This window comes from Ictidomys tridecemlineatus, chromosome 12, assembly GCF_052094955.1.
Source record: "Ictidomys tridecemlineatus isolate mIctTri1 chromosome 12, mIctTri1.hap1, whole genome shotgun sequence".
Lineage (NCBI taxonomy): Eukaryota > Metazoa > Chordata > Mammalia > Rodentia > Sciuridae > Ictidomys > Ictidomys tridecemlineatus.
This window is the reverse complement of record NC_135488.1, coordinates 105,889,714-105,915,452: the sequence shown is the minus strand read 5'-3', so window position 1 is coordinate 105,915,452 and position 25,739 is coordinate 105,889,714. Positions and strand designations below refer to the sequence as shown.

Genomic DNA, 25,739 nt, shown 5'->3' with positions numbered 1-25,739 from the left:
AAATTTGGGAATTTTTCCCCTATTAAACATAATACTCTAGAGACAGATTACACATTTGTGTGTGTTAAGAGCTAGTTCCTTTTTATTGTTGAGTAGCTTTCTGTGGTATGGCTACATCAGACTTTGTTTAGCCATTCACCCACTGAAAGACATCAGGTTGTTTCCAGTTTTGGGTTATTATGGTCTTTGTGTAAACATAATTCTCATTCATCAGGGATGAATGTCTGTAAGTGCAATTGCTAGGTTCAATGGTAGTTGCATATTTAGTGTTTTAAGAAACAAGCTGTTTTTTCCCTAAGTAGTATATAATTTTATATTATAGAAGCAGAGTACGAGTGATTCAATTTTGCTGCATCCTCACTGGATGCTATTTTTCATTTCAGCTCTTCTGATAGGTATATAATGATATTTCATTGTGATCTTATTTTGCATTTTCGTAATGACTAATGACGTTGAATAACTTCTCATGTGCTTACTTGGCATCTGAATAACCTCTTTTGTAAAATGTATGTTCATGTCTTTAATCCGTTTTCTAAGTGGATTGTTTGGATTTTTATTACAAGGCACATTACTGATCTGAAAATATGAAATATGAAACTTTTTGAGCATAGAAGTTTCAGATTTGGGAGAGTTATAGATTTTGAATTTTTGGATTGGGAATGCTCAACCTGTACAGTCTATGCAAATATTTCCCCAAATCAAAAAACCTCATATATCTGAAACACTTTTGGTACCAAAAAAAATGCTGGGGGTAGGAGGAGAGGAATCATAAGGGGAATTAAGATGATCTTATTGAAGAACACAGAAAATTTCACATACGTTTGCCAGAATTTCAAATGTTGCTTTCCATTTGGTCTCAAATAATTTCCAAAGATGAACTGGCCCTGAGAGATCACCTAGTGTAATTCTTAATTTGATCAACAACAGAACCAAAGAGGGAAAGTGACTAAATTGAGGCCACAGATTCAGTCTAGGCTGACCCAGTTTGAAAGCTGAGGGTTTCTGGTCCCAGGCAGTGCTGTTCCCACACACCATACAACCCCTTGTCTGTAAATAGGAGCAAAAGGTGAGGAGTTAGACCAGAGAGTCTTCTTTAAGGGACATCTCCAACTTCAACCTCTGGCAATTTCTATGACTGTCCTCAGCCTTGCTTTCCCTTTCTCTCTCTCATATTTTTGTCACTACTACGTTAAGGCTATAATAAAGAATGGGAGTCGGAGAGAGGAGAGAAAAAAAATCCACAAATATAGAATATTTATTAAGCCTTGTATCTGTGATGACTGTTGATAGATACATATTTGGAAAACACCTCACATATTAAGTGTAGCTGCACAGCTGAACAGGGACCGTGGTTAGTTAATCATTGTGCATGTGATTCTGTGGCATTCTCAACACAGGAGATGATGCTAAACTTTTTTCAGGAGTCCTGCCTTTACCATCAACTAGGGCAAAAAGACAACTGCAGCAGCTACAGTGAAAGACACACTACCTGGCTCTGAACACTGTGGTGTGATGATTAATCCTTTTAGAATTTAAGCTCCCACAACAAGATTTAAAGGAGGAAAATAAAAGCATAACCTGTCTACTCCACTGGAATAGTGGGCCTGGTTTTCTTAGGTTGTTTTTGCAAAACACTAAACCAACAAGGCAAACCCTGAGCTCCTAGGAGGACTCAACACATGCTACGCACTACACACAGAACTGCTTCGAGACTGGAGAATCAGAAGCATAGGTAAAATTAAAGTTTGATGAGGCTTTTCTACCCATTTGCATTACAGAACTCCCTTCACTCACTCCTGTTTCTAATTTATTTATCTCTGGTTTTAAACTTTTGGGGGGGAAATCCAACAAACAACTGCTTGCTTTATATTCATCCTCTGCCTAAGATTTATCTGTAAATATTTCCTTATTCAACAATAACATATACCTTTTAAAATGTGCTTACCAAGGCAGAACGGTTGTAATATATTCGTCTGTAAAAATTCAGTCTTCAGGTTCATTACTTGAAGGCCCATTCTGATTATCAAGGACTTGATTTTCTCAGGACATGGTTTAAGTAATAAGTAGCCAGTGACATAGAGAGCATATCGAAACCAGCACAGAAATGGAGTGGCAATCCTGCCATTGGGTGACTCAGCCATTCGCTCAATGGTTGGGAATAGCAGAAAGGTGTGAATGACCTAAAATAAACAAACACACTTTGATGAGAGGTTTTCTTAAGGGATAACTCATTCCTTTATTGTTTCTCTACACAATAATGACAAATGACTAGATTAGAATATGATTAGACTCCCCTTCAGATTGAGAAGAACCACCACCTATTGCTTTCCCTCTCAATTCATAACCAGTTTGGACAGGATCTAAGGATGTCTCTTGGGATGTTGGGGTTAATTTTCAGGGAGGGGGGATTTGGAGTTGATTATTCAGTTTGTTTGGCTTTTCACTTGTTAGGATGGAGTAGCAACTTCTAAACTCTTACACATGGACCTGGAAAGCAGAAGTCCTATTAACATTTTTGTTCATGTCTCTTGGTGCAGGGGTGCCTGTATTTTCGTTGGCTCCATTACCTTGATGTCATATGTGTCATATGGTATGGCATGCATATATTCTGCTTAGGAGACAATTCCAATTTTTTTTTGGTGCCTTCCATAAAATTTTATTTTTTATTTGCCTTTTTAGTTATACATGACAGTAGAGTCAATGTTGACATATTTATACAAATGTGGAGAATATCTTAATCTAATTAGGATACCAGTCTCGTGAATGTGTATGATGTGGAGATTCACTGTGGTGTATTCATATATGTACATAGGAAAGTTAGTCAGATTCATTCCACTGTCTTTCCTATTTCTTCCCCCACTTTCCTTCATTCCCTTTTATCTAATCCACTGAACATCTACCCCACCTTTGTGTGTTAGCATCCACATATCAGAGAGAACATTTGACCAAAGTATTTGTACCAGTTATTACCCAGTACGTAGCACATGCCCACCAACAGTGTGTCCAATGTACAAAGATTTCAATTTCCCTACATCTTCACCAACACTTATAATCTTGTGCTTTTAAAATAGTCATCCTAACATGTGTTAGTTGATAAAGCATTGTGGTTTTAGTTGGCATGTCCCCCATGATTAGCAATGTCAAGTACCTTTTCATACACCTGAGTGGCCACTGGTATGTTTTCTTTGAAGAAATACTTATTCAAGTCCTTTGCCCATTTTTATATTGGGTTCAGATATTTTTTCTTTTACTCATTATCCTGTGTCTTATTTAAGAAATTCTTCTCTAACCCCAAATCATGAAGATACTGTTTTTTTCATTTAAAATGTTTTTTAACTCAACTAAAAGTGGATCAAGGACCTAGGAATTAGACCAGAAACCCTATGCCTAATAGAAGAAAAAGTAGGCCCAAATCTCCATCATGTTGGATTAGGCCCTGACTTCCTTAATAAGGCTCCTAAAGCGCAAATAAATAAAATCAAGAATCAATAAATGGAATGGATTCAAACTAAAAAGCTTCTCAGCAAAAGAAACAATCAATGAAGTAAAGAGAGAGTCTACAGAATGGGAGCAAATTTCTACCACACACACATCAGACAGAGCACTAATCTCCAGGATATATGAAGAACTCAAAAAACTTAACATCAAAAACAAAAAACAAACAACCCAATCAATAAATGGGCTAAGGAAAAGAACAGATACTTCTCAGAATAAGATACACAATAGATCAACAAATATATGAAAAAATGTTCAACATCTCTAGTAATAAGAGAAATGCAAATCAAAACTACTCTAAGATTTAATCTTACTCTAGTCAGAATGGCAATTATCAAGAATACAAATAACAATAAGTATTGGTGAGGATGTGGGGGGAAACGCACACTCATAGATTGCTGGTGGGACTGCAAATTGGTGCAACCAATCTGGAAAGTAGTATGGAGATTCCTTAAAAAACCTGGAATGGAACCATCATTTGACCCAGCTATCCCACTCCTCAGTTTATACCTAAAGGACTTAAAAACAGCATTCTTCAGTGACGCAGCCACATCAATGTTTATAGCAGCACAATTAACAACAGCCAAACTAAGGAACCAACCTAGATGCCCTTCAACAGGTGAATAGATAAAGAAACTGTAGCATATATACACAATGGAATATTACTCAGCGATAAAAGAGAATAAAATTATGGCATTTGCAGGTAAATGGACAGAGTTGGAGAATATCATGCTAAGCGAAGTAAGCCAATCCCCAAAAACCAAAGGCTGAATGTTTTTTCTAATAAGTGGATGCTAATCCATAATGGGGGGGCATGGGATGAGTGGAAGAATTTTGGATTGAGCAGAGAGAAAGGTGGGGAGGGGAGGGGAGATGGGAGTAGGAAAGATGGTGGAATGAGACAGACATTATTACTCTAGATACATGTATGATTGCACCAATGGTGTGATCCTACTTTGTGTATAACCACAGAAGTGATAAATTGTGCTCCATCTGTGTAAAATGAATTGAAGAGCATTCTGCTGTCTTGTATAACTGATTAGAACAAATAGATAAATAAATAAAAAATTTAAAAAATAGAATGTTTCTTTAATAAATTAGATAGTGTTACCTACAATGTAGGTTTAAACCTTTGGCTATATTTAGCTTCAGTTGTGATCTGGTGCCTTTGATATCAGATATCAGAGATTTCATTTACCAATTCTGTTATGCATTTACACTCCTCCTTCTTCTTTTAAATAATTATTTTTTAGTTGTAGTTGGAAACAATACCTTTATTTTATTTATCTTTATATGGTGCTGAGGATTGAACCTAGGGCCTCACATGTGCTAGGCGAGCGCTCTACCATTGAGCCACCACCCCAGCCCTACACTCCTCCTTCTGAAAGAAGTAAATGCTTCTCCCATAGTCCCTGAGAGTAAAGGTGGATTTCATGTCTTTTTCATCTGCTGTTGTACACAGGCCTTTTTCATAGTAGCCTGTTTGATGGCAATGCCCGAATGTCGAATCCTATAAGATATTCCCTGTGATTCTGCCTTCATGTATCTCTTTAATAGAAAACAGGGCCTTGAGGGTCAAAACTGTGGAGGACTTTTTTCTTTCTAGCCATATTTCTTGTTTTTCCTTGGTCATATCACTCAGCTAAGTGCTCAGCTATTTCCTGTAGACTTTTTCCTTTTCTCTCAACAAGAATTGAGATATTTTAGCTATTTCTTTTTTTGGTTATAATAATCTGACCTCCACTGGATTTCGTCCTCTATCACATAATAAGAACATATTGTTCTTTGAACACCTGTATGACCTTGATGATGAGTGAAAAACATTTTTGGGAGGAGGAAGCAACATTTTCAGACAGTTTTTAAATGTTAGATTGACAATAATGCAGTGCAAATGCTTCTAATGTGTTTTTGGAATAAATGCAGGATTTCAGTCAGAATATGAAAGCGAGATTTTGCTACTCTGGCATCTTCTCAAGTAAAGAGCAGAAGAGGGGGTGCTGGATTGATTGAACTACGATTAATAAATGCTTCATGCGGCATGCAATGGGTACTTGTGATGGAGATGTCATAGGCTTCAGTAAGTCAGCAATGACAGACTCCAAAAGCCACAAATCAGAGCCAGTTGCCTGAATTGTTCTTGGGCTTAAGAAATTGCTTTCTGGATGCCACTTTCATCATAAACTCCAACTCAGGGCATTCCAACACAGAGAAGGAAAGATCAGCTCTGGAAAGCCAGCACTTTTCTAATGGCTGATCAATTTCTTTTTCCCCTTCTAGCATAACAAAGGGATACAACATTCCTGATTCACTGGTAATCACTACGATGTTGAGGACACAGATAAGCAGAGTATATAGCACAACCATCATAACTAGTCATTTTCAGGTACAGGAACTATAAGCAATGAACACAGCAGCTTTCCAGGTCTCCAGAGCTCTGGAGCAGAAATCTTCCCACTGTTACATTGAGGTACAGTGGTTATGCCACTATTTCACCTTTGCCTGTTGTCCAAAGATATTTATTTTTTCAAGACTGCTATCAATAGCTCAAATTCATGTTGACTGCTGTCACTTTTAGAGTTGTACCCTATGCCGTTCAGACCGGCAAAATTTAATAAGTCTAATAATACTAAACATTGAAGAAGGTGTAGATCAAGAGGAACTCTAGAACACCACCACATTTATAAAATATTACATTTCTCTCTTCTTTTTTTAAAGTATAGTTACCTTAGTATATGTCTGGAGCTCACACAGAAAGTGTGATATTATATTATATTATCTAATGTTAACAGTACAATTTAAGGATCTGATATTTTACTTGGATACTTAACAGCGTGCGTGAAGAGTCTGGGAGGAAAAAAGAATGAAAAATCTTTCTGTACTCAGGGTAGTGCTACAAACAACCACTTATTTTCCACCTTCAAATTCAGAGTTCTTCTATCTCTTTAAGTTAATTTTAATATTATGAGTCCTTTTATTCTTGAAAGTGCTATAGACGTTCTGTTGGACTTCAAAAGACTTGATGGATTTCAAACGGGTGGTTTATGTGAAGACATAGCTGGTAGAAAAAGGAAGGGCTTCTCACTACCCTGCTGAGGGCTCCTAGGTGAAGGGCTAAGGAGGCTACCTCGCCATCCTGCAGGAAGAGCTTTCCCTATAGGCCAGGGAGTAGATTTCTTGCTAGCAGCTGAGGCAGCAACAAAGAAAACTATGAAGCTGACTTCTCGTGGCTGTGTCCTGGTTTGTCAGTCCCACCTGGAGCTACAGGAACAAGATCTGGTAAGGAAGCCAGGTCAGCCAGTTTACAGTTGCTGCAGAGTCCCGGGCAGCCAATATTCCTGAGCAATATCTTGAAAAGCCTGATGGTTTTGCTTTTCACATTTAGGTCCATAATCAACCTGAAACTTATTTCCACGTATGCTATGAAATATGGGTCTCATTTAATATTTTACCATATGGAAACCCAATTGTCCTAGCACGATTAACTGCAAAGGCTGACCTTTCCCTGCTTTTCTGAATGATACTCATGTTGTAAATCCTGTATATGTGTGAATGGACCCAAGTTAGGGATGTTTAATTTGTCCCACTAGCCTAGTTTTTCTAACTCTGTGCCAAGATCACAATGTCATATTTACTAAAGCTTCATATATATTTTGACAGTTGGTAGGGTAAGTTTATTTCATCATCTTCTTCTTCAAGAATGCCATGGAGTCCAGTGTGGTGGTATGCACCTGTAACCACAGCTACTCTAGAGGCTGAAGCAGAGGATTGCAAGGTTGAGGCCAGTCTAGGTAACTTAGCAAGACACTGTTCAAAATGAAACTTAAAAAAGGGTTGGGGATGTAGCTCAGCAGTGGAGTGCTTGCTCAGCATGCACAAGGACCTGGATTTAATCCCTAGTCTCTCTTTCTCTCTCTCTCTCTCACACACACACACACACAAATGCCTTAGATATTTCTGGCTCTCTGCATATTTGTGAACACTTCAGCAGTGGCTATCCAAATTCTACAAGCTTCTTGTTGTGATTCTGATTGGGACTGTCTATCCTAAATTCAGTAATACCTGAGTTTTCTAGTACATGAACACAGGACAGTTCTCCCTCTACTGTAAATCTTCCTTAATGTCTATAAAAGACATTTTAGACAAGGACCTATAGTCATCCTGCTCCACTTTTGTTAGGTTTTCAAGATTTTATTATTTATTTTAAGATTATTTTAAGGGTATCTAAAAGTTTCACTTCCAAAATGGTGGTTGGTGATATAAGACAAATAATATTTACATGCTGCATTTGTGTCAAGCATACTTACTCAAGTGTCTTTCTAGATCTAATAACTTGTTTGGAGATCTCTTGGATTTTCTAAGTACACACCCATATCATCCACAAATAATGACAATGTTGTTTCTTCCTTTAAAATCCGTGTCGTTTATTTCTTTTATTTACTGAGTTGGCCCAAACTTTAAGTAAAATACTGAACAGAATATTTCTTTTTTATTTTTATTTTTGCAGTTGTAGATACAGAATGCCTTTATTTTATTTGTTTTTATTTATTTTTTTTTTTATGTGGTGCTGAGGATCGAGCCCAGTGCCTCATGCATGCTAGGCAAGCACTCTGCCACTGAGCTACAGCCCTAGCCCCTGGAATAATTCTTATTCTCAATCTCAAAGGAAAAATTTTCAGCATCATCACTTGAATTAGCCAGTAAATTAAAGTATGAGTGAAGGTTTTCTAGAGATGTATTTTGTCAGATTAGAATTTTTTTCCCTCTATTCCCAATTTGAAAATTACTTTTTGAAATCCTAAATGGATGTTAGTTTCATCAAATGCTTTTTCTGTATATCTGGATTTGATAATGTGATTTTTCCACTCTCATTTATTAATGTGATAAACTACCATACTGACTTTCTAATGTGAAAGTAAACTTCCACTCTTGAGATAAACATACGTTGGTCATTGTACTAGTTTTATGAATGTTACTATATTTGGTTTCCTAATATTTTGTATAAGATTTTTGTACATTAATGAGTAAGCCTGTTCTGTAGATTTCTTTTCTCACATTATTTTTTTCTAGGTTTTGGATACAAAAATTTTGCTATTTTGAAAAAACTAAGTGAGGAAGCATGACTCCCTTTTCCATTATCCTGAAAATTTAGTAAAATAACAAAATTGTTTATTTTCTGAATATTTGGTAGAACTCACCAGTGAAGCATCTGGGCTTAGAATTTTATTTTTAGAAAGAGTTTTGACTACAGATTTATTTGATTTCTTTAATAGTCTTCTTGCACCTGTTTTGGTGTTATCTTTTTCTATGGATTTATCCATATTATTTAAATTTACAACTTATGGCATAAATTTATTTATAATATCCTGCTATTATACTTTAATTTATGAACTACCAGTAGTGATGATGTTACCACTTTCAAAATATTTTATGAATATGAAGTGACTCTTCATTTCTAGGAATGTTTTCTCCTTAGGGTTTATTTTATTTAATGTTAACAGTTTTCTTTTGGTGAGAATTTGCAAGATACATCCTTTTCCATTCTTCTACTTTCTACATTGCTATTACCTTATGTTTATAGGATATAGTTGGATTTCTTCATAAAATCTCATATTTGTCTTTTAATATAATTTAGTACATTAAATGCATTTCCACCTAAAGTCATTGCTTATATTTGAGGTCTAAATCTAAGATGTAAATCTCAAACCTTATTCTGCACTTTAAGTTTTTCACACTCCCATATTATTATTTTTTATTCTTTCTCCTCTTTCTTTTCTTTTTTCTCCTCCTTTGCCTCCCTTCTTTCTTTCTTCTTTTTTTCACAGTACTGGAGACTGCATTTATGGCACTGTACCTCTGGGCTTCATCCCTGGTCATTTTTTTTTTTCATTTTGTACAACCATTTAATAGTAATGAAACTATTCATTTAAACATGGTTTTTAACTGTTCAAAGCCATCATCTGGATTTATCTATGTGAATCCACTATTAATATGATTTCTAGACCTGTGATAACTTGAAATATTTGTGTTTATTAAAAGGTAAAACTACATTAATGATTTTATTAATTAAAATTTTAAGCATGTAAATAAAATTAAGGCATGGGACATTTTTGAAAGCAAAATAGTATATGAGAACATTATATAAATATCATGAAAGGCTTATACATAATGACTGAATTTGCTTCCTTCTTAAGGGTGTGCTTTTAGTGTGTCTGATTCTTTAAACCTCAATTTATTTGGACATTATATGGTGAGGTGACAACTGGCAGTCTGTCACAAACAGGAATGTAAACCTTCTCCTGACAGATACTTTGAATGATGTATTAATATGCTAAAATCATAAAAACCTCTTCCAAAGTCACAGTGGTATACATTCTTTTCAACACGACAATGTTTGTCATTATCGTTGATGGCATACAGCTTCTTCAGATCCTCTTCCCTTCCACAGAAGAATTCAATCACAAATAGTACTATACAACTAGTGACTCAGTATAAAATAAATTCTTCCAAATATGCCTAATGTGATCAATCCTTTATAAACACTAGGAAATGTATACCATCAACTTGGCTGACAAACAGTCCCAATGCCTAAGAGGCTTAACACTCATCTCTCAGTCATGGCTGCATAACTTCCCTGGCCATTTTTATCTTTTATTTTGAGTCAGGATCTTACTAAGTTGCTGATGCTGGCCTCAAACTTGTGATCCTCTTGACTCCATCCTCCCAAGTGGCTGGGATCAAGGTGTGCACTACTATGTCTAGCTTATTTTTTCTTTTTTCTTACTATTTTTTGAATAGAATGATATAAAAATATGCAAATCTGTAAATGTGACAAACCCTATTAACAGAATGAACAAAAATCACATGATCATCTTAATAAGATGGAGAAAAAGCATCTGACAAAATTCAACATTTTTTCATGATAGAAACTCTCATCAACAAATTAGGTATAGAAGGAATGCATCTCATACCAAGGCCATCCATGACAAGCCTACTGCTAACATCATATTCAATGGTGAAAAGTTAAATTTTTCCTCGACATCAGGAGTGAGACAAAGATGCCCACTCTCATTGCTTCTACTTAACATAATAATAGTAGTTGCAGCCAAAACGAACAGGAGAAAGAAATGAAAGGCACTAAAATTAGGGGGGAAAATTAAATTGTTCCTGTTTGAAGATGAAATGATCTTATATAGAAAGAAACCTAATGACTCCACCAAGAATCTGTTAGAATAAACAAATTCTGTAAAGTTTTAGGATACAAAAATCAGTACCATTTCTATACACTAACAACTTACCCAGAGAAGAAATCAAGAGAATAATTTCAGTTATAAAAGCTTATGAAAAATAAACTAATAAAATATTTTAGAATAAACTTAACCAAGGAGGCAAAAGACCTGTAGACTGAAAATGATAAAACACTGATGAAAGAAACTGAGGAAGATGCAAATAAACTGAAAGATGTTACTCTGTGTTCATGGATTGAAAAAATTAATATTGTTAAAATATATACTACCTAAAGCAATCTACAGATTCAATGTAATCCCTATCAAAACTTCAATGACATTTTCACAGAAATATAACTACTCTAAAATATGCACAGATTTTAGATACAAATAGCCAAAATAATCTTGAACAAAAAGATTGAAGCTGGAAGCATCAACTACCTGACTTCAAAAATATACTACATGAGCCAGAGGTTTAGTTGGCAGAGCACTTGCCAAGCATGTGTGAGGCCCTGGGTTTGATGGCAAGCATTGCAAAACAAAAAAAACCAAACAAACACTACAAAGCTCTAGTAATCAAAACAGCCAGATACTGGCATGAAAAATAGACACATAGACCAACAGAACAAAATATAGCACCCTCTACACATTTACACTCAATTGATTTTCAACAAAGGTGCTAAGAACACACAATGGAAAAAGAACAGTCTCTTCAATAAATAATGTTGGAGAAAACAGATATGCTCATGCAGAAGAATGAAATTAAACCCTTATCTTGCAATATATGCAAAACTGTAAAACATAAGACATAAAATTGTAAAACTACTATAAGGTTTTCAGTTCTGTGAAATTTGTGTAAACAATGATTTTTTAAATATGATCCCCAAAGAGACAACGAAAACAAAAAGAGACAAATGGGATTATTAAATGGGATTACATCAAACAAGGAAATAATCAACAGAATGGAGAGACAATTTATCAAATATAAGAAAATATTTACAAATCACACATCTGACAAGGGGTTAATATCCAAAATATATAAGAAATTCAAACAAGTCAAAAGCAAGAAACAGGTAACTCTAATCATTGGATACGATGTTAGCAGTGGATTAAAAATGGGCACAGGACCTGAATAGATACTTCTCAAAAAGACACACCAACAGCCAACAGATACATAAGAAAACGCTCAACTTCATTAATCATCAATGAAATGCAATATTAAAGCACAATGATACCACCTCATTCCTGTTAGAATGGCTATTATCAATAAGAGGAAAGATAAGTGCTGGCTACAATGTAGAGAAAACCTGCTTTCTAGAGAAGATATTCAAAACCAGAACTCTTAGGTACTATAAAATTCTTTATTAGGAAAGTAAAACTAAATTATATACTGTTATACTCTATTTCTGAATGCAGATAATATGCTAAAACATATTACAAACATTTTACATAGGAAAGTTAGAAATTAATATTCTTGTTTTTTTTCCCACTTGGCAAATAGTTATCCAGTATAATCAATTAATTAAAACAATCTGTTTGCCAAGAAGTCTGATCATTTAGTCTGGTATGGTAACTCATTCCTCATTTTAATTTTGAGTTGATTCACTTCAAAATGAAGGGCTTCCTTATTATGTTTATTAAAATGTCCTCAAAGATTTAGAGAATATAGATGGATAATTCAGTTACTGTCAAACTAAAAAATGTACCACACAGATTCCATGTTAGTTATGTAACCAGTAATACATAAGGAACTTTAGACTGATCAAATCAGCTGGCAGAAACAGGAAGAAATCCATTACTTTTATAAATGATCCTTTACTGTGACCCATGTTAAACAAAACTGCATGCAAGCGAAACTAAACATACACAAGCAACCACAGGGCTATATCTGGTTGATCTATATCAATAACAAATTGAGAATTAAAGTGCACTCTGAAATCATAGGAATGGACCAAAACAATAAGGAAGTTCTAATATGTACTCTGAATGCCTCATTGCCTCGCAAAAATACAAAACCAAAGACTGTTTATCACAACTAATAAGTTTTCGATAGTTTTCCTCTCTTGCCTTTGTAGAACAACAATTATAACCTGTTAGGTGAAACTTATACTTTTCTTAAATATCACAATGATAATTTCAATAAAATTTATAGTCTAAATTTTATAGTATAAGTCAAAGTAATATGAAATTCCTTTATTTTTTTATATAGAAACCTACTAGCAAAAATAAAAAAAAATCACTCAGGTCAAGGAAGTGTACCTAATTTTGTAACACAGCTGTGCAGAGAAGGTTTCCAAATCTTTGTACATGACAAAATATTTTCTTATATTACTGTCTCATAAAAAAAGAACTTCTAGGCTGGCCAATTTATTCTATTCTAAGAAAACATTTTCACATATTTCACATTCTCATTAGAAATCTGCCACAGTCAACTTTTGATAATGAAGCACAACAATGTCTTCAACAGTACAGGAAAGTAAATATGCACATTGGGACTTCTTATATTGGACAGACTTATGGGGATTAGTGACAATATTCTAGTGCTCGTATTTCTTGAATTTATTACTATTATTAATCATTCTTCAGAATGGAAGGTAAGAAACAACTTGAGGTGTGGCCATAAGGTAAAGAGTATGATGTTACAGTGTAGTTTGTATGTATGTTTCATTACATAAAATTTTTTAAAAAGGCAGAATAAACTGAAAAAAATCCTTTATAAACTTTACTGTATAGTTAGATTACAGAGGCATCCATTTTCCTGGGAGAAAAACAATGCCTATATGTTAGGACCAAGTGAAGCCACAACAAATTGTACCTCAACCTCTTCAAAAGAACAGCATCACTGCTATCGTACCTATTTGTTTATTAGGTTGGATTGCCTGCTTCAGTAAAGGCCCCGTTTCCCACTCTACAGGCTGAAAATGTAGCACACAGTTTTTCTTCTTAAATGATTGCCAACAGTGTTAAAGCATGTCTTAACAAACATATAACATAATTCAGATAGCCATCAAAGACAAAGTTGCTAACAGTCAAAGTCTAGATCTAGAAATAATCCCAGTTTACCTCTTCTCCTCATATGGTCAGGTATTCCTCTCCTTAGTATCAGACTGAAAACACAAGTCTATTTGGCTTATTTAATAAGTATGCAGTTTATAAGCTGCAAATGCCATTATATTTCAATCACTGAGAGCTTGCTTTTTGAGATATTATATTCTGTCTTTAAAATTTCATATGTAAGATAGGAATATAGTCCACAGTAGGGAAGTACTTAGAAAGACAGTAATAATGATTATTTAATGTTCTCTAGGCACTACATTAATACTCTACACTTATGATCAGCTTATTTGTTATACTTGTTATCCTATTTAATAAAAACAACAACCCTCTAAAGTTTCCTTTTTTTCATAGACGAAAAACCTGAGATTCAGCTATGAAGTAACAAAGATGAGACCTGAACTTCAGAACCCATGTCATTAACCATTAAATATGCTATACACAAGAATTTCTTTGTAGTAGTAATTGTTTGGAGACAAAATTTCTTATGTTTGAACGAATAACTATCATTATTGTTAAACATGGGCTGTCTTTACAAGTATCTCGAATCATTCTGCCTCAGAAATAACTAAGCCCATCTTCTAAGAAATAAAGCATTAAATCTTTCAACTACTGATTACTGGAACAAAAATTATGCTGTTTCAATATGTTCTGGTTATTATGGTATTCAAGAAACATATTACTTTTACCATTTTCCATTCATTTGAACGATACTCAGACCTCCTGGGGCAGAAATTTTACTACATTTTAATTATCTGAATGTAAAAAGTCTTTTCAAGTATTTAATCTACATGCCAAGATTGCTAATTACCAAGACTGCTTGCATATTTGCAGAAATCTTTATATAACTTATGATTACACAAATATTTGAAACTTTCAAAAAATTTTTCTACGTCCCCATTCTCCTCCAGCTTTTATCACTTCATGTACTTTACATTTCCTTAATTTTGAATGCAAAATGCTCTTCTTTCAGCTTGAGATCTCTTGGAATCCACTTTATTTTGAGTCTTTCTGATTCAGAGTTCACTCAGAAAATATCAATTTCATAGGTTCACTGAAGATTATTCTTTACAAGCTGCTCTGTAGCATAATAATCTCTCATGGAGACAGTGTTCTCTGTAGACTCAGAATTCAGTGAATGATGACAACTGTACACCCCCTCTCACATCTACAGCTACAAAATTCTCACATTAACTACTGTGGCCTTTTTCATGATTCCCAATGGCAAAGCTATACAGAACATGAAAGGATGGTGATGTTGACCAAGAAACACAAGCTTTTCGACCAAGAGAGTGACAAAATGGAGAGTCCCATAGTCAGAGGCATATACTCAGCACAAAGCACCAGACAGTGAGGGATTTCTGCCATAGAAGCTATCACAGAACACTCTCAACTTCTTAGATATCAACTGGAAGGCACACAGTATAGCTTTCTAGCTGCATTTTATATGGAAAAAAGTAAATCCATCATTTAGGACAGTAAGGCCCCAGGAGAGAGACTACAACTCGGCAACATAGTTAACTCAGAGGCCAAAGGTAAGGAAGGCCCAAGCAACTACAGAAAGTACACCTATTCCCAGTAGCCTGTTTCAAGAGTAGGATCTGTTTTATTCAGTTGAGGGAAAAATTAAAGATGTGTCCAGCTTCATGAGGTCAGCATCCCTCCTGGTGGCGATAGCCCGGTCCTGCCACTGCCTCTCTCAACTCAGAGCTCTCGGCTGCTACAGAGCTTGGAAGACCTGCCTTCCCTGACAGGACTGGATAGCATTCCTGACATCCTGGAGGCACTGTCACTGGCCCTCAAGAATACTTGGCCTATAAATAGGGCAGACTACTGGTTTATCAATCAAAAATGCTGGTGTAAGTCCCAGGTAGCCTTGGGCTGGGAGGTGTTGGTGGCATCAACAAACAGGGGTCTGAGGCCACCAACTTCTCTAGTCCCGGGTGGGGGGTGGGAGGGGGCTGTGTTCTGTGGCCACAGACTTCACCAGGGGAGATCTCCAGGGCAATTCCTGGAGTGATCTCTTGGAAGCCACCAACTGGGGCCAGTAAGGATAGGGCGTGGTATAACTTGAGGGGTGTCTGAGGAAAAAGGGGAGGGCTTCCGTGGCTGCAAGTGCCCTCTGTACTGCAATACCTCAGGTTCTTCAAAGTGTCAGTGTACATCTGAGAAATTAAAAAAAGAAGCCTAATTGTAAGTGTTCACTAGCACCTGAGGAGCAGTTGATCATTTTGTAACAAAAGACAATGATTTTAAGTAATACTAACTGAGCTCGTTCTTATCTTGTTAAATTTCTCACAATACTCTGGGAGAAAAAAGAAAAATAAAGCAGACCTAATCTTTCAAGTCTCTCAAAGCCACCTCTATATCACTATAGCTAATGGTCAATTCTCAGTCCTCATGTAATGTGAATTTATGAAATATCCAACAGAGTAAATCACTCTGTTCTTGATGTATTATTTCACTTGGCTCCAAGGATAATACATTGACTGGGGTTTCCTCTAACTTTTTCAGTTTCTCCTTTTCAATTGCCTTTGACAACTGACACCCCAGACTTAAAAAATTCTTATTTATTTACTTTGAGTGTGTGCGTCGGGGGGAGGTATGCTAAGAATCAAATCTAGGGCCTTGAAACCAGGGCCTTTTACATGCCAGGCAAGCCCTCTATTACTGAGTTCTACCTCTAGCATTTTTAAAAAAGTGACTTCCTACTCTCCATTCTACTTGCAATGCCTAAACATCTCAATTTTAGTATTCCAAAATGAAACATTTGATCTATCCTAAAGCTAATCTACTTAAGTCTTTCTTAATTCAGTTGATAGTCAGCCTAAAACTTTACAGTCATCCTTAGTCCTCCCTTTCGTTCACATTCCACATTTAATCAATTAGGAGATTCTTTGGTTTTCTTTTCAACATATTTGCCAAATCAGATTCCTTTTTTGATAACCTCAACTGTTACCTCTATGGTCTACTTCATATGCACCCCATCATCTCTCACCTGAATTATTGCAATGCCCTCATCACTGGCCTCCCTGCATTCTTGTTCTCTTACAGTCTATTCCAAACACAGCAATGAGAATGTTCCTCTTAAAATCCAAGTCATATATCACTCTTCTGCTTAGAGTAAAAACAAAGACTTTTTAGACAACTTTCCTATTATTCCACACTATTCATTTGCTCCAGCCAACCTGGCCTCCTTGCTGTTCCTCAAATATAAGCATATTCTTGGCTTAAAGCCTTTGTGATAACTATTTCTGAACCTGGAATCCCTGTCCCCTAGACAGGCACATAGCTAATTCCCCCTGCTGCAAATCATTTCTCAAAGAGGCCTACTGACCAACTAACTTAATATGAAAGTCAGGTTGAAGGATTAGCATTGGTCAAATATGGAACAAATTTATCTCCAAAATAATTAATTACAATAATGATACATCTTTAATAAATTAAATTCACAAGTCCATGCTGATAAATACATACATATATACATATACACATACATAAATACATACAATGTGGGGGAAAGTAGGGCTTATAGAAGACTGGGACAACTGGTCCCCCATGGAGAGCATGCTACAGTTGGAAATTAGTTTTGCAATCATCATGGTAAAGATCTGATTAGGTAAGGACAGACAATGGATGTTAAATACAGGAGAAAATTTTGATAAAAAGAAGGATGCTGCCATGATCTTAAAAGTGTCTCCCCAGAGATTATTAATTGCTAGGAAAAAAGTAACAATTCTACAGTGGAGAAATTTTGGATACCTTGATTGGGTAATCAAAAGTAATATCACCAATGAGCAGTAGCTGAACATTATGTGCCCACAGGTGTAACCCTGAGAAGGACACAATATCACTTCTGAGGTAATATAGACAGCCTCAGTTTAATCAAAAGGAAACATGAGACAAATGCAAGATTAAGAATGTTCTTTTTCTACTTGCCCACCCCCCCAAGTGACTATATTCTTCAAAATGTCAGTTTCATGAAAAAACAAAGAAATGCTGTTGAGATGTTTCAGACCAAGGGAGAATACAGAGACATGAAAACTAAATGTGATACCTGATTTTAGATGGGGTCTCATACTCGGGGACAGGGGATCAAGGGCTTTAGTGGGTCAAACAACAAAACTGAAATATGGAGACAAACTAAAGTATTACATCAATATTAAGTTTATTGAAGTTGATAATTGTTCTGTGGTTAAAAGAGAATAACCCTATTCTTGCAAACTATACTCATAAGAATGTATTTAGGGATGAAAGATACATTCAACTCAACCCCAGACAGTTCACAAATGTGCATGCACGTGCGCACGCGCACACACACACAAAGTGGAGGAAGAGGAAGAGCACAAAGAGGGCAACAAGACTGTAAAGAGAGCAAATGAGGTAGATTATTAACAGTAAGTATATCTGGGTAAAGTGTATATTGTGTTCTTTGCACTATCCTTATTCTTGCAACTGTAAGTTTGAAATGACTTCCAAATAAAATGTTGAAAGATCACTTGCAGTCCACCACTGCCCTCTATCCTCCAGGCAAGGCACTTCCAAACACCTTTATCTTGCTTCATTCTTTCCATCAAGGCAGTATATTAATTTACTAATTTTTTATGCCTATCCCCATCTTTCCTTCCTAACCTCTAACTCTGCAGAGCTGTGGCTGAGTTTTCTTGTTTTGTTCACAGATACACCCAAGTCCTTCACAGGTGCTCAGTAAAAGACACAGAACAGAGTAAAGTAAATGAAAGAAAGTATGGCTGAGAGGCAGCCAGTTCCCCGGGACACCTTCTTCATTCAGCACTCCCAAGCATCTCCTCTGCAACCCCAGCATAGCCTCAAGGATTATTCTGTGTAAAAATTGAAAGAGATTCAGGACCTGAGTAACTGGGCAGAGAAAGAGACAGGGGGAAGGGACATCCTAAGAAGGGGGAATAAGTGAAATCCAAATGCTAACTAGCTGAGATATTTGCTTTAGAGATGCTGTCCTTGGACAAGAAGTTTAAAGATATTTTCCCCCCATATCAAAATACCAATGGCATTCTGCACAGAACTAGGAGAAAAAAGTCCTAAAGTTCATTTGGAAGAATAAAAGACCCAGAAGAGACAGAGCAATTCAAAACCAAAAAAGCAATGTTGGAGGTATCACAATACCTGACCTCAAATTTTACTTCAGAGATACGGTAACAAAAATTGCATGGTACTGGCATAAAAACACATAGAGCGATGGTACAGAATAGAAAGCACAGAGACGAACCCACACATCTACAGTCATTTGATCCTTCACAAATGTGCTAAAAACATGCATTAGGGGAAAACTGCCTCTTTAACAAATGGTGCTGGGAAAACTGTTACGCACATGTAGAAGACTCAGACTAATTCAAAATGGATCAAGGATCTCAGAATTAAGATCAGAAACTGTGCAACTCCTAGAAGAAAACATAGGGTCTACACTCCAGCATATATGCACAGGCAACAACTTTCTCAATAGGACCCCTAAAGATCAGGAAATAATGACAAGAGTTAATGCTTGGGATGGTATCAAATTTAAAAACTTCTGTACAACAAAGGAAACTATTTGGAATGTGAAAAGAGAACATAGAGAATGGGAGAAAAATTTTGCTAGCTACTCTTCTGACAGAAGATCAATATCCAGAATGTACAAAGAACTCAAAAAACACTAAAAAAATATCAAATAATCCATTTAATAAGTGGGCAAATGAATTAAAGACTTTTCTCAAAATAAAAATACAAATGGCCAACAAATACATGAAAAAATGTTCAACACCATTAGCAATTAGAGAAATGCAAATTAAAACTTATCAGTCAGAATGGCAGTCATTAAAAAATACAAATAACAATAAATGCTGGAGAGGATATGGAGAAAAGGGAATACTTCAATACTGTTGATGGGATTGTAAATTAATACAACCATTGTGGAAATCAGCATGGAGGTTTCTCAACAGATGAGACATGGAAACATCACATGACCTGGCTATACCACTCCTTGGAATTTATCCTAAAGAATTAAAGTCATCATACTACAGTGACACATGCATACCCATGTTTTCAGCAACACAATTCAGAATAGTCAAACTATGATACTAGCATAGGTGTTCATCAATGGATGAATGGATAAAAAAAATGCGATATACACACACACACTTTTATTCAGCCATAAAGAAAAATGAAATTATGTAATTTGCAGGAAAATTGATGAAACTAGAGGCCATTATGTTAAGCAAAACAAGCCAAACTCAGAAAGTCAAGGGTTGTATATTTTCTCTTACATGTGGAAGCTAGAGGGGAAAAAGGAAAGGAAAGCTAGGGGGAGAATCTCCTAAATATCAAAGGGAGATCCGTAGAAGAAAGCGGACAAGTGTGGAAAATGAGGAAGCGGGGAGAGTCCTGGAGGGAGTTCTGTGGAGTCATATTGGCCAAATAATATTGTTACATTGAGTGAATGTACAAATATGTAAAAAGTACCATCAATATGTACAGCTATAAAGTGACAATGAAAAATGTGGAAAGAGAAAAAAAGTTTTTTTTTTTTCCCTGTAGAAACTTAATGGCTCTAGAAAAAAATACATCAGAATGAATAGAGGCAATGTAAGACAAAACTCCCAAAATTTGCTATCCCAAGAGAGTTCCATGAAATAAAAGATAATATAAAAAGGAAACAAAAAACAAGGAATTCCTTAGAAACTATTCGCATGAATGCTGAAATAAAAAGTTTAATTAGATGAATCAGAAGATAAATTTGGGGAAATATCCCACATTTCTTATCGTATAGAAATAAAAAACAAAAGAGATGGACTATAGAAGATAAATGAAGAGAATAATTTATGAAAGCATAACACATGAATAATAATAAAATGAGAGAAAAAACATAAGTTCTTAGTAAGTCCTCCAGTTTCCAGCTTAAAAACAATAACAGTTCAAGTTAATATCAGCATAAAATATAACACTGGGGATAAACTGAAAATTCTAAAGACTCTACCAAGGAAAAACCAATTCTTACATACAGTAAAAAACTCAAAAAGACACAATTCTCAATAGCAGGGCTGGCAGAATGTGAAGCTGGGCAAAAGCTGGTTATGGTGTGCATGAAGTAGACTACCTTGACAGAGAGCAATCTCCCAACCAAAAGCAGTTAGAAAAGTTGGAAAAATACTGTTTAAAAGTGCTTTAAAAACACCAAAGGCAAAAAGAATTTGAAGGGACAAAATCCCAGGAAAAGAAGAAACTCGGAAAGGAGTGTAAAGTAGTTTTTCTTAGATATTTTCTGATTTTAATGTAGTAGCTAAGAAACTGAGAAACTGAAGAAGTTTCTGGAAATCTATGGGGCTCAAGAAACAAAACTTGTGGGTTGTACCCATTAAAGGGAAGGTGCCATAGGTTTTCAGGACTGTTGGCTTCAGTCTTTTATCTACTCATCAGCACGCCTTCCTGATACCTGACAATCTTGCTTCTTAATACAAGTAGTCTGACTTGGAATGTCAGACCTCAAAGTGATCACATTTTATTCTTGTGATGTATCTTTCATTTAGTGCCTGCTAGGCTTTTTCCACTTCAGGGAATTTTTTTGTGGTCTGCATTGCATATTGTTCACAGATTTTCCATACAAGCAAGATGCGAATGTAAAACAACCTCATACACACCAGATAACCATATTAGAAAGCCTTTCCTCCCTTGATGATCACATTCATATTTCTCATCTCCAGAAAAAGACAAATAGAAGCTTCTGGCTGGAACAAATAATAGCCACAAAAAGGCAATTTCAAAGAATTTTGTTCATCTGTTTCCACTCTCCTCTTTGTTATCTCTTCTGTAACAGTTATGATCCATCCACGGAGAATTCATGAATTTGTTCTTTTATGAACAAGGCTCATGTGCAGCAATGTATAAGTTATAATTTTCAGAACAGCCACCAGTTGCAAGGAAATTTACAAATGAGGCATTCTGCCTTAGCATGGCCTACTCACTCACACTGTAAAGCCCCTTAATATCCTATCACTATGAACCTCATACCTGGGTGAGATTTGAATATGGCATACTTTAAATAAGGCCTGCTTCAGCCTAGTAATAGAATGAATGATGCCAATTTCCACCTTTGATTTCTTGTTTGTTTGTCTGAGATAGGGGTCTTCTGTGTATGTTGCTCAGGCTGGCTTCGCATTTATGATTCTCCTGCCTCAGCCTCTCAAGTAGCTGGGATTATCCACCTAGGATTTTGTTAATAAAGCTGGAAACACCAAGAGGCAGGCTCAAAAGGCTTACATATCAACAACCTTACTTACTCTTTTGAGGGGGAGGGATCATTGCGAATAGAGGATCGCAAGGAAGGCCAATAGTCTACCTAATGGAGAAGAGGAGAATCTCATGTAGGGAAACAAAGGCAGGGAGGAAAGAGTGGCAGTGTGAGGAGTCAGACTAACTGCTATTACCAAAGATGTTGATACCGACTTTGTACCACCGTTGGTCTTAGGGGTGGATTTTCCTGCAGAGAAATTATGCAGTTGACACTATACTTTTACTTTTCTCTTCACTTGTTACCTACTGATGTATTACAAATTACTAAAAGTTAAAATAAAACATATTTATTATCTCAGAGATTCTTCAGGCCAAGAGTTAAGACCTGGCTTGAGGAGGTCCTCTGCTTATGGTATGAAAAGCACATACATACAACCATATACTTACTATCTGTCACCTTTACTGTATTTTGTTGGTTAGAAGCAAGTAATATAGGTCAAACCTACACTCATGGAGGAGACTACAAACAAGCAACATTAGGTAGGAGGTAGGGACTATGGGAGGCAACCCTGCAGTCTACCCATTATATTCTTTCCTCTTACATATAGCAATATTTTGAACAAATGTTTGTGTTGTGCAATTTAAGAAATCCTCACTCTAAGGCCATAACAATATTCTTCAATTCTATCTTCCAGAACCTGATTAATATTGCCCCCTTGGATGTAGCTTGCTGCTGTCAGCTGCTACTGACCTGTACCCTCTTTTCCTGTCAAACACGACAGCTGTTTCCTTAAAGTCAATACAGGTAGTTAGGATATTGAATGAACAGAAGTCAGTGGCACTTGTGAACCAGTAAAAATTCCACCCAGCAGCATCTGCTGAAGTTGAAAACGACATATAGTTTAATTTAATTCAATAAAACAGGAATAGATGTCTTCCTTTGGGGATGGGGAAGGAATATATAAAATTATATCCTAGACTTACAGGGGTACAAATAAGAGCAGCTCCTGTCCTGTGGCTATAATAAAAATTAGATTGCAGCCACAAGACACAACAGAAAAGCTAATAAATAGGATGTTTCCAATATTTTAATAATAATATTTTTAGACATGAGTATTTTTCTTATTTTTGAGAATATTTTCTTAATATAGATTACAAGGAAAAGAATTATCAGGGCCAAAGAGTATCAACATACATTATAAGAATTATTTTTTTCTGATCACATGTGATCATTAAAAAAACAGTAGTAGAAACAATATAGTCTTCACTCCAATGTAACCATTACTCCTAGACACTAGGAATAACAACTATAGCTACCTGGTGTTTACTTTCCAGTCTGATATACAAAAGGATACACATGTGACACAACTTTCTCTTTTAAACTCTATAAAAGGACCAGTTAATAACTGTCGGGGTTCATTCATCAAACATTTTTAAGTACTACATAGCATCTATTAGTTTATTAAGCACTGTGTCACACATTGTACTAGGTAAACTTTTAAAAAATTATTTATTTATTTATTTTTAGTTGTAGTTGAACACAATACCTTTATTTTATTTATTTATTTTTATGTGGTATTGAGAATCGAACACAGGGCCCTGCATGTGCCAGGGGAGCTCTCCACCACAGGCCCACAATCCCAGCCCAACTTTTTAAAATATATTTTAATAGCTTGTTCTTCATCAAATTACCTATTCATATCCTGTGCATCTTTACCTGAGAACTTGCTGTTCTTTTTATGGATTTCTACAAATTCTTTGTAATAAGAGGTTCACCTTTCTGCCTGGTGGTTGAGAAGATGTGTTTTGGAGTCAAATGCATGGGTTCAAATCCTAGTACTGCTACTTACTGGCTCTACTTACCTAATGCTGATGAATCTACTTACTTTTATACATGAGTTTCTCTCATGTATAAAACAGAATAATAATAGCCTCCTCAAAGAGTTGTTGAAAGGATTAAATAACATTCTTAAATATAATAATAATAAATAATAATTATATAATAATAATTATAGTGATATTTATTAAATAATTTGAATTTCAATTTCTATAAACATTCACAATTATGTGCCTTAAATAACATTTAATATCCTAATAAATAATAATGTAAAATAGCTTCTTTATTAAATAAAATATCAAGGGGGGTACTATGTTATTTTCTCTGGTCTAAGAATAGAAACTTGAGTGATAAGTTAATTAGTTTTAAAAGAACACTTGTAAATCATGAACTCTTAAGCCAAACATCTCTAAAACAAAATGCAATGATCAAGTTATAGTTTTCTTTAAGCGAATTTCATATGGTTTTAAGAATTATAAAATCAATTATAAAATTGAATTATAAGGCTGGGGAATGTGGCTCAAGCGGTAGCGTGCTCGCCTGGCACGAGTACGGCCGGGGTTTGATCCCCTGTACCACATACAAAGACGTTGTATCTGCCGAAAACTAAAAAATAAACATTAAAAAATTCTCTCTCTAAAAAAAATTGAATTATAAAATCAATTATAAAATTGAATTATAAAATCATAAAATTTTATAAGTGAATTATAAAATCAATTTGTCGTGTATAGTATACAAGTCTCTCTGGACACTAATTCAAAGGTATCTTTGCTTTTTAATTTTTTAACTATTTTTCTACCTTCCTAGAATGTGCAAATATAGTTTATAGTCGCGGAAAAAAAAACTTTAGAGTAGTATTTTTTTAAAATGAAAGTTTCTTTTTTAAAAAATATCTTAATTGTAGATGGACACAATGCCTTTATTTTACTTATTTTCATGTGGTGCTGAGGATCAAACCCAGTGCCTCATACGTGTGAGGCAAGCACTCTAACACTGAGCTACAACTCATCCTTAAAATAGTATCTTGCAAATTAATTGTAAAGACATTTTGGGGACAAGGAAAATCTGAATATGAGGAAAAGATTACAAAATATTAGTAGCTATGTCACTTTGGATGGAGGGTATTTGGAAGTTCATTATACAATTATTTTTATTTGTTTGAAATTTTTCATAATAACATTTTATTAAAAAATCTTTTTCTTTCTTGTTTCAAAAATTTCATGGTAAAATTTTAAATCATCAATTTAAAAACATGTTTTTTTCTTTTTTCTTTTCCTCAATAATAGCTTATATAGCTATGTGTTTTCCTGAGATGGATTGCTGCTGAATGTACTTTTAAACTCCTTTAATTCACTAAGGACATACCTAAATTTCCCATTCTTACACCAAGCCAGACATGAGTGATTAACTAAAGCCTCACACAAAATATATGGGTGATTTCCTTCACCAGGATTATATTCTTGAAATTTGTTATGATGCCACAGCATTGGTGTTTGTTGGAATACAGAGGGCCACTTGCAAGGCACAAGACTGAGAACTTCTACACAAAAGAGAAGAGCTTATTCTTCATGGTAAAGAAAACAATCAAAGAACATGAAAAGAGAGCCTACAGAATAGTAGAACATCTTTGCCACTTGCACCTCAGATGGAGCATTCATTTCCAGGATATATAAAGAATTCAAAAAACTTAACACCAAAAAACTCCCCACAAATAACCCAATGAATAAATGGGGTAAGGAATTGAACAGACACTTCACAGAAGAAATAAGAATGGTCAATAAATATATGAAAAAACGTTCAACATCTCTAGTAATTAGAGAAATGCAAATTAAAACTCTACTGAGATTCCATCTCATTCTAGTCAGAATGCAATTATCAAGCATACA

The 25,739-nt window shown here is 35.3% G+C and overlaps 1 protein-coding gene across 3 annotated transcripts in view; it reads right to left on the bottom strand.

Moving 5' to 3' along the window:
- The window catches only part of Ldah (lipid droplet associated hydrolase), an 88,678-nt gene that overhangs the window by 26,746 nt on the left and 36,193 nt on the right, over positions 1–25,739 (bottom strand). For all 3 annotated transcript variants that reach the window (XM_005322601.5, XM_040271361.2, XM_013357428.4), the window contains exon 5: positions 1,946–2,180. In XM_005322601.5, the coding sequence (XP_005322658.1) occupies positions 1,946–2,180 (235 nt within the window). The remainder of the gene's footprint in view (positions 1–1,945; positions 2,181–25,739) is intronic.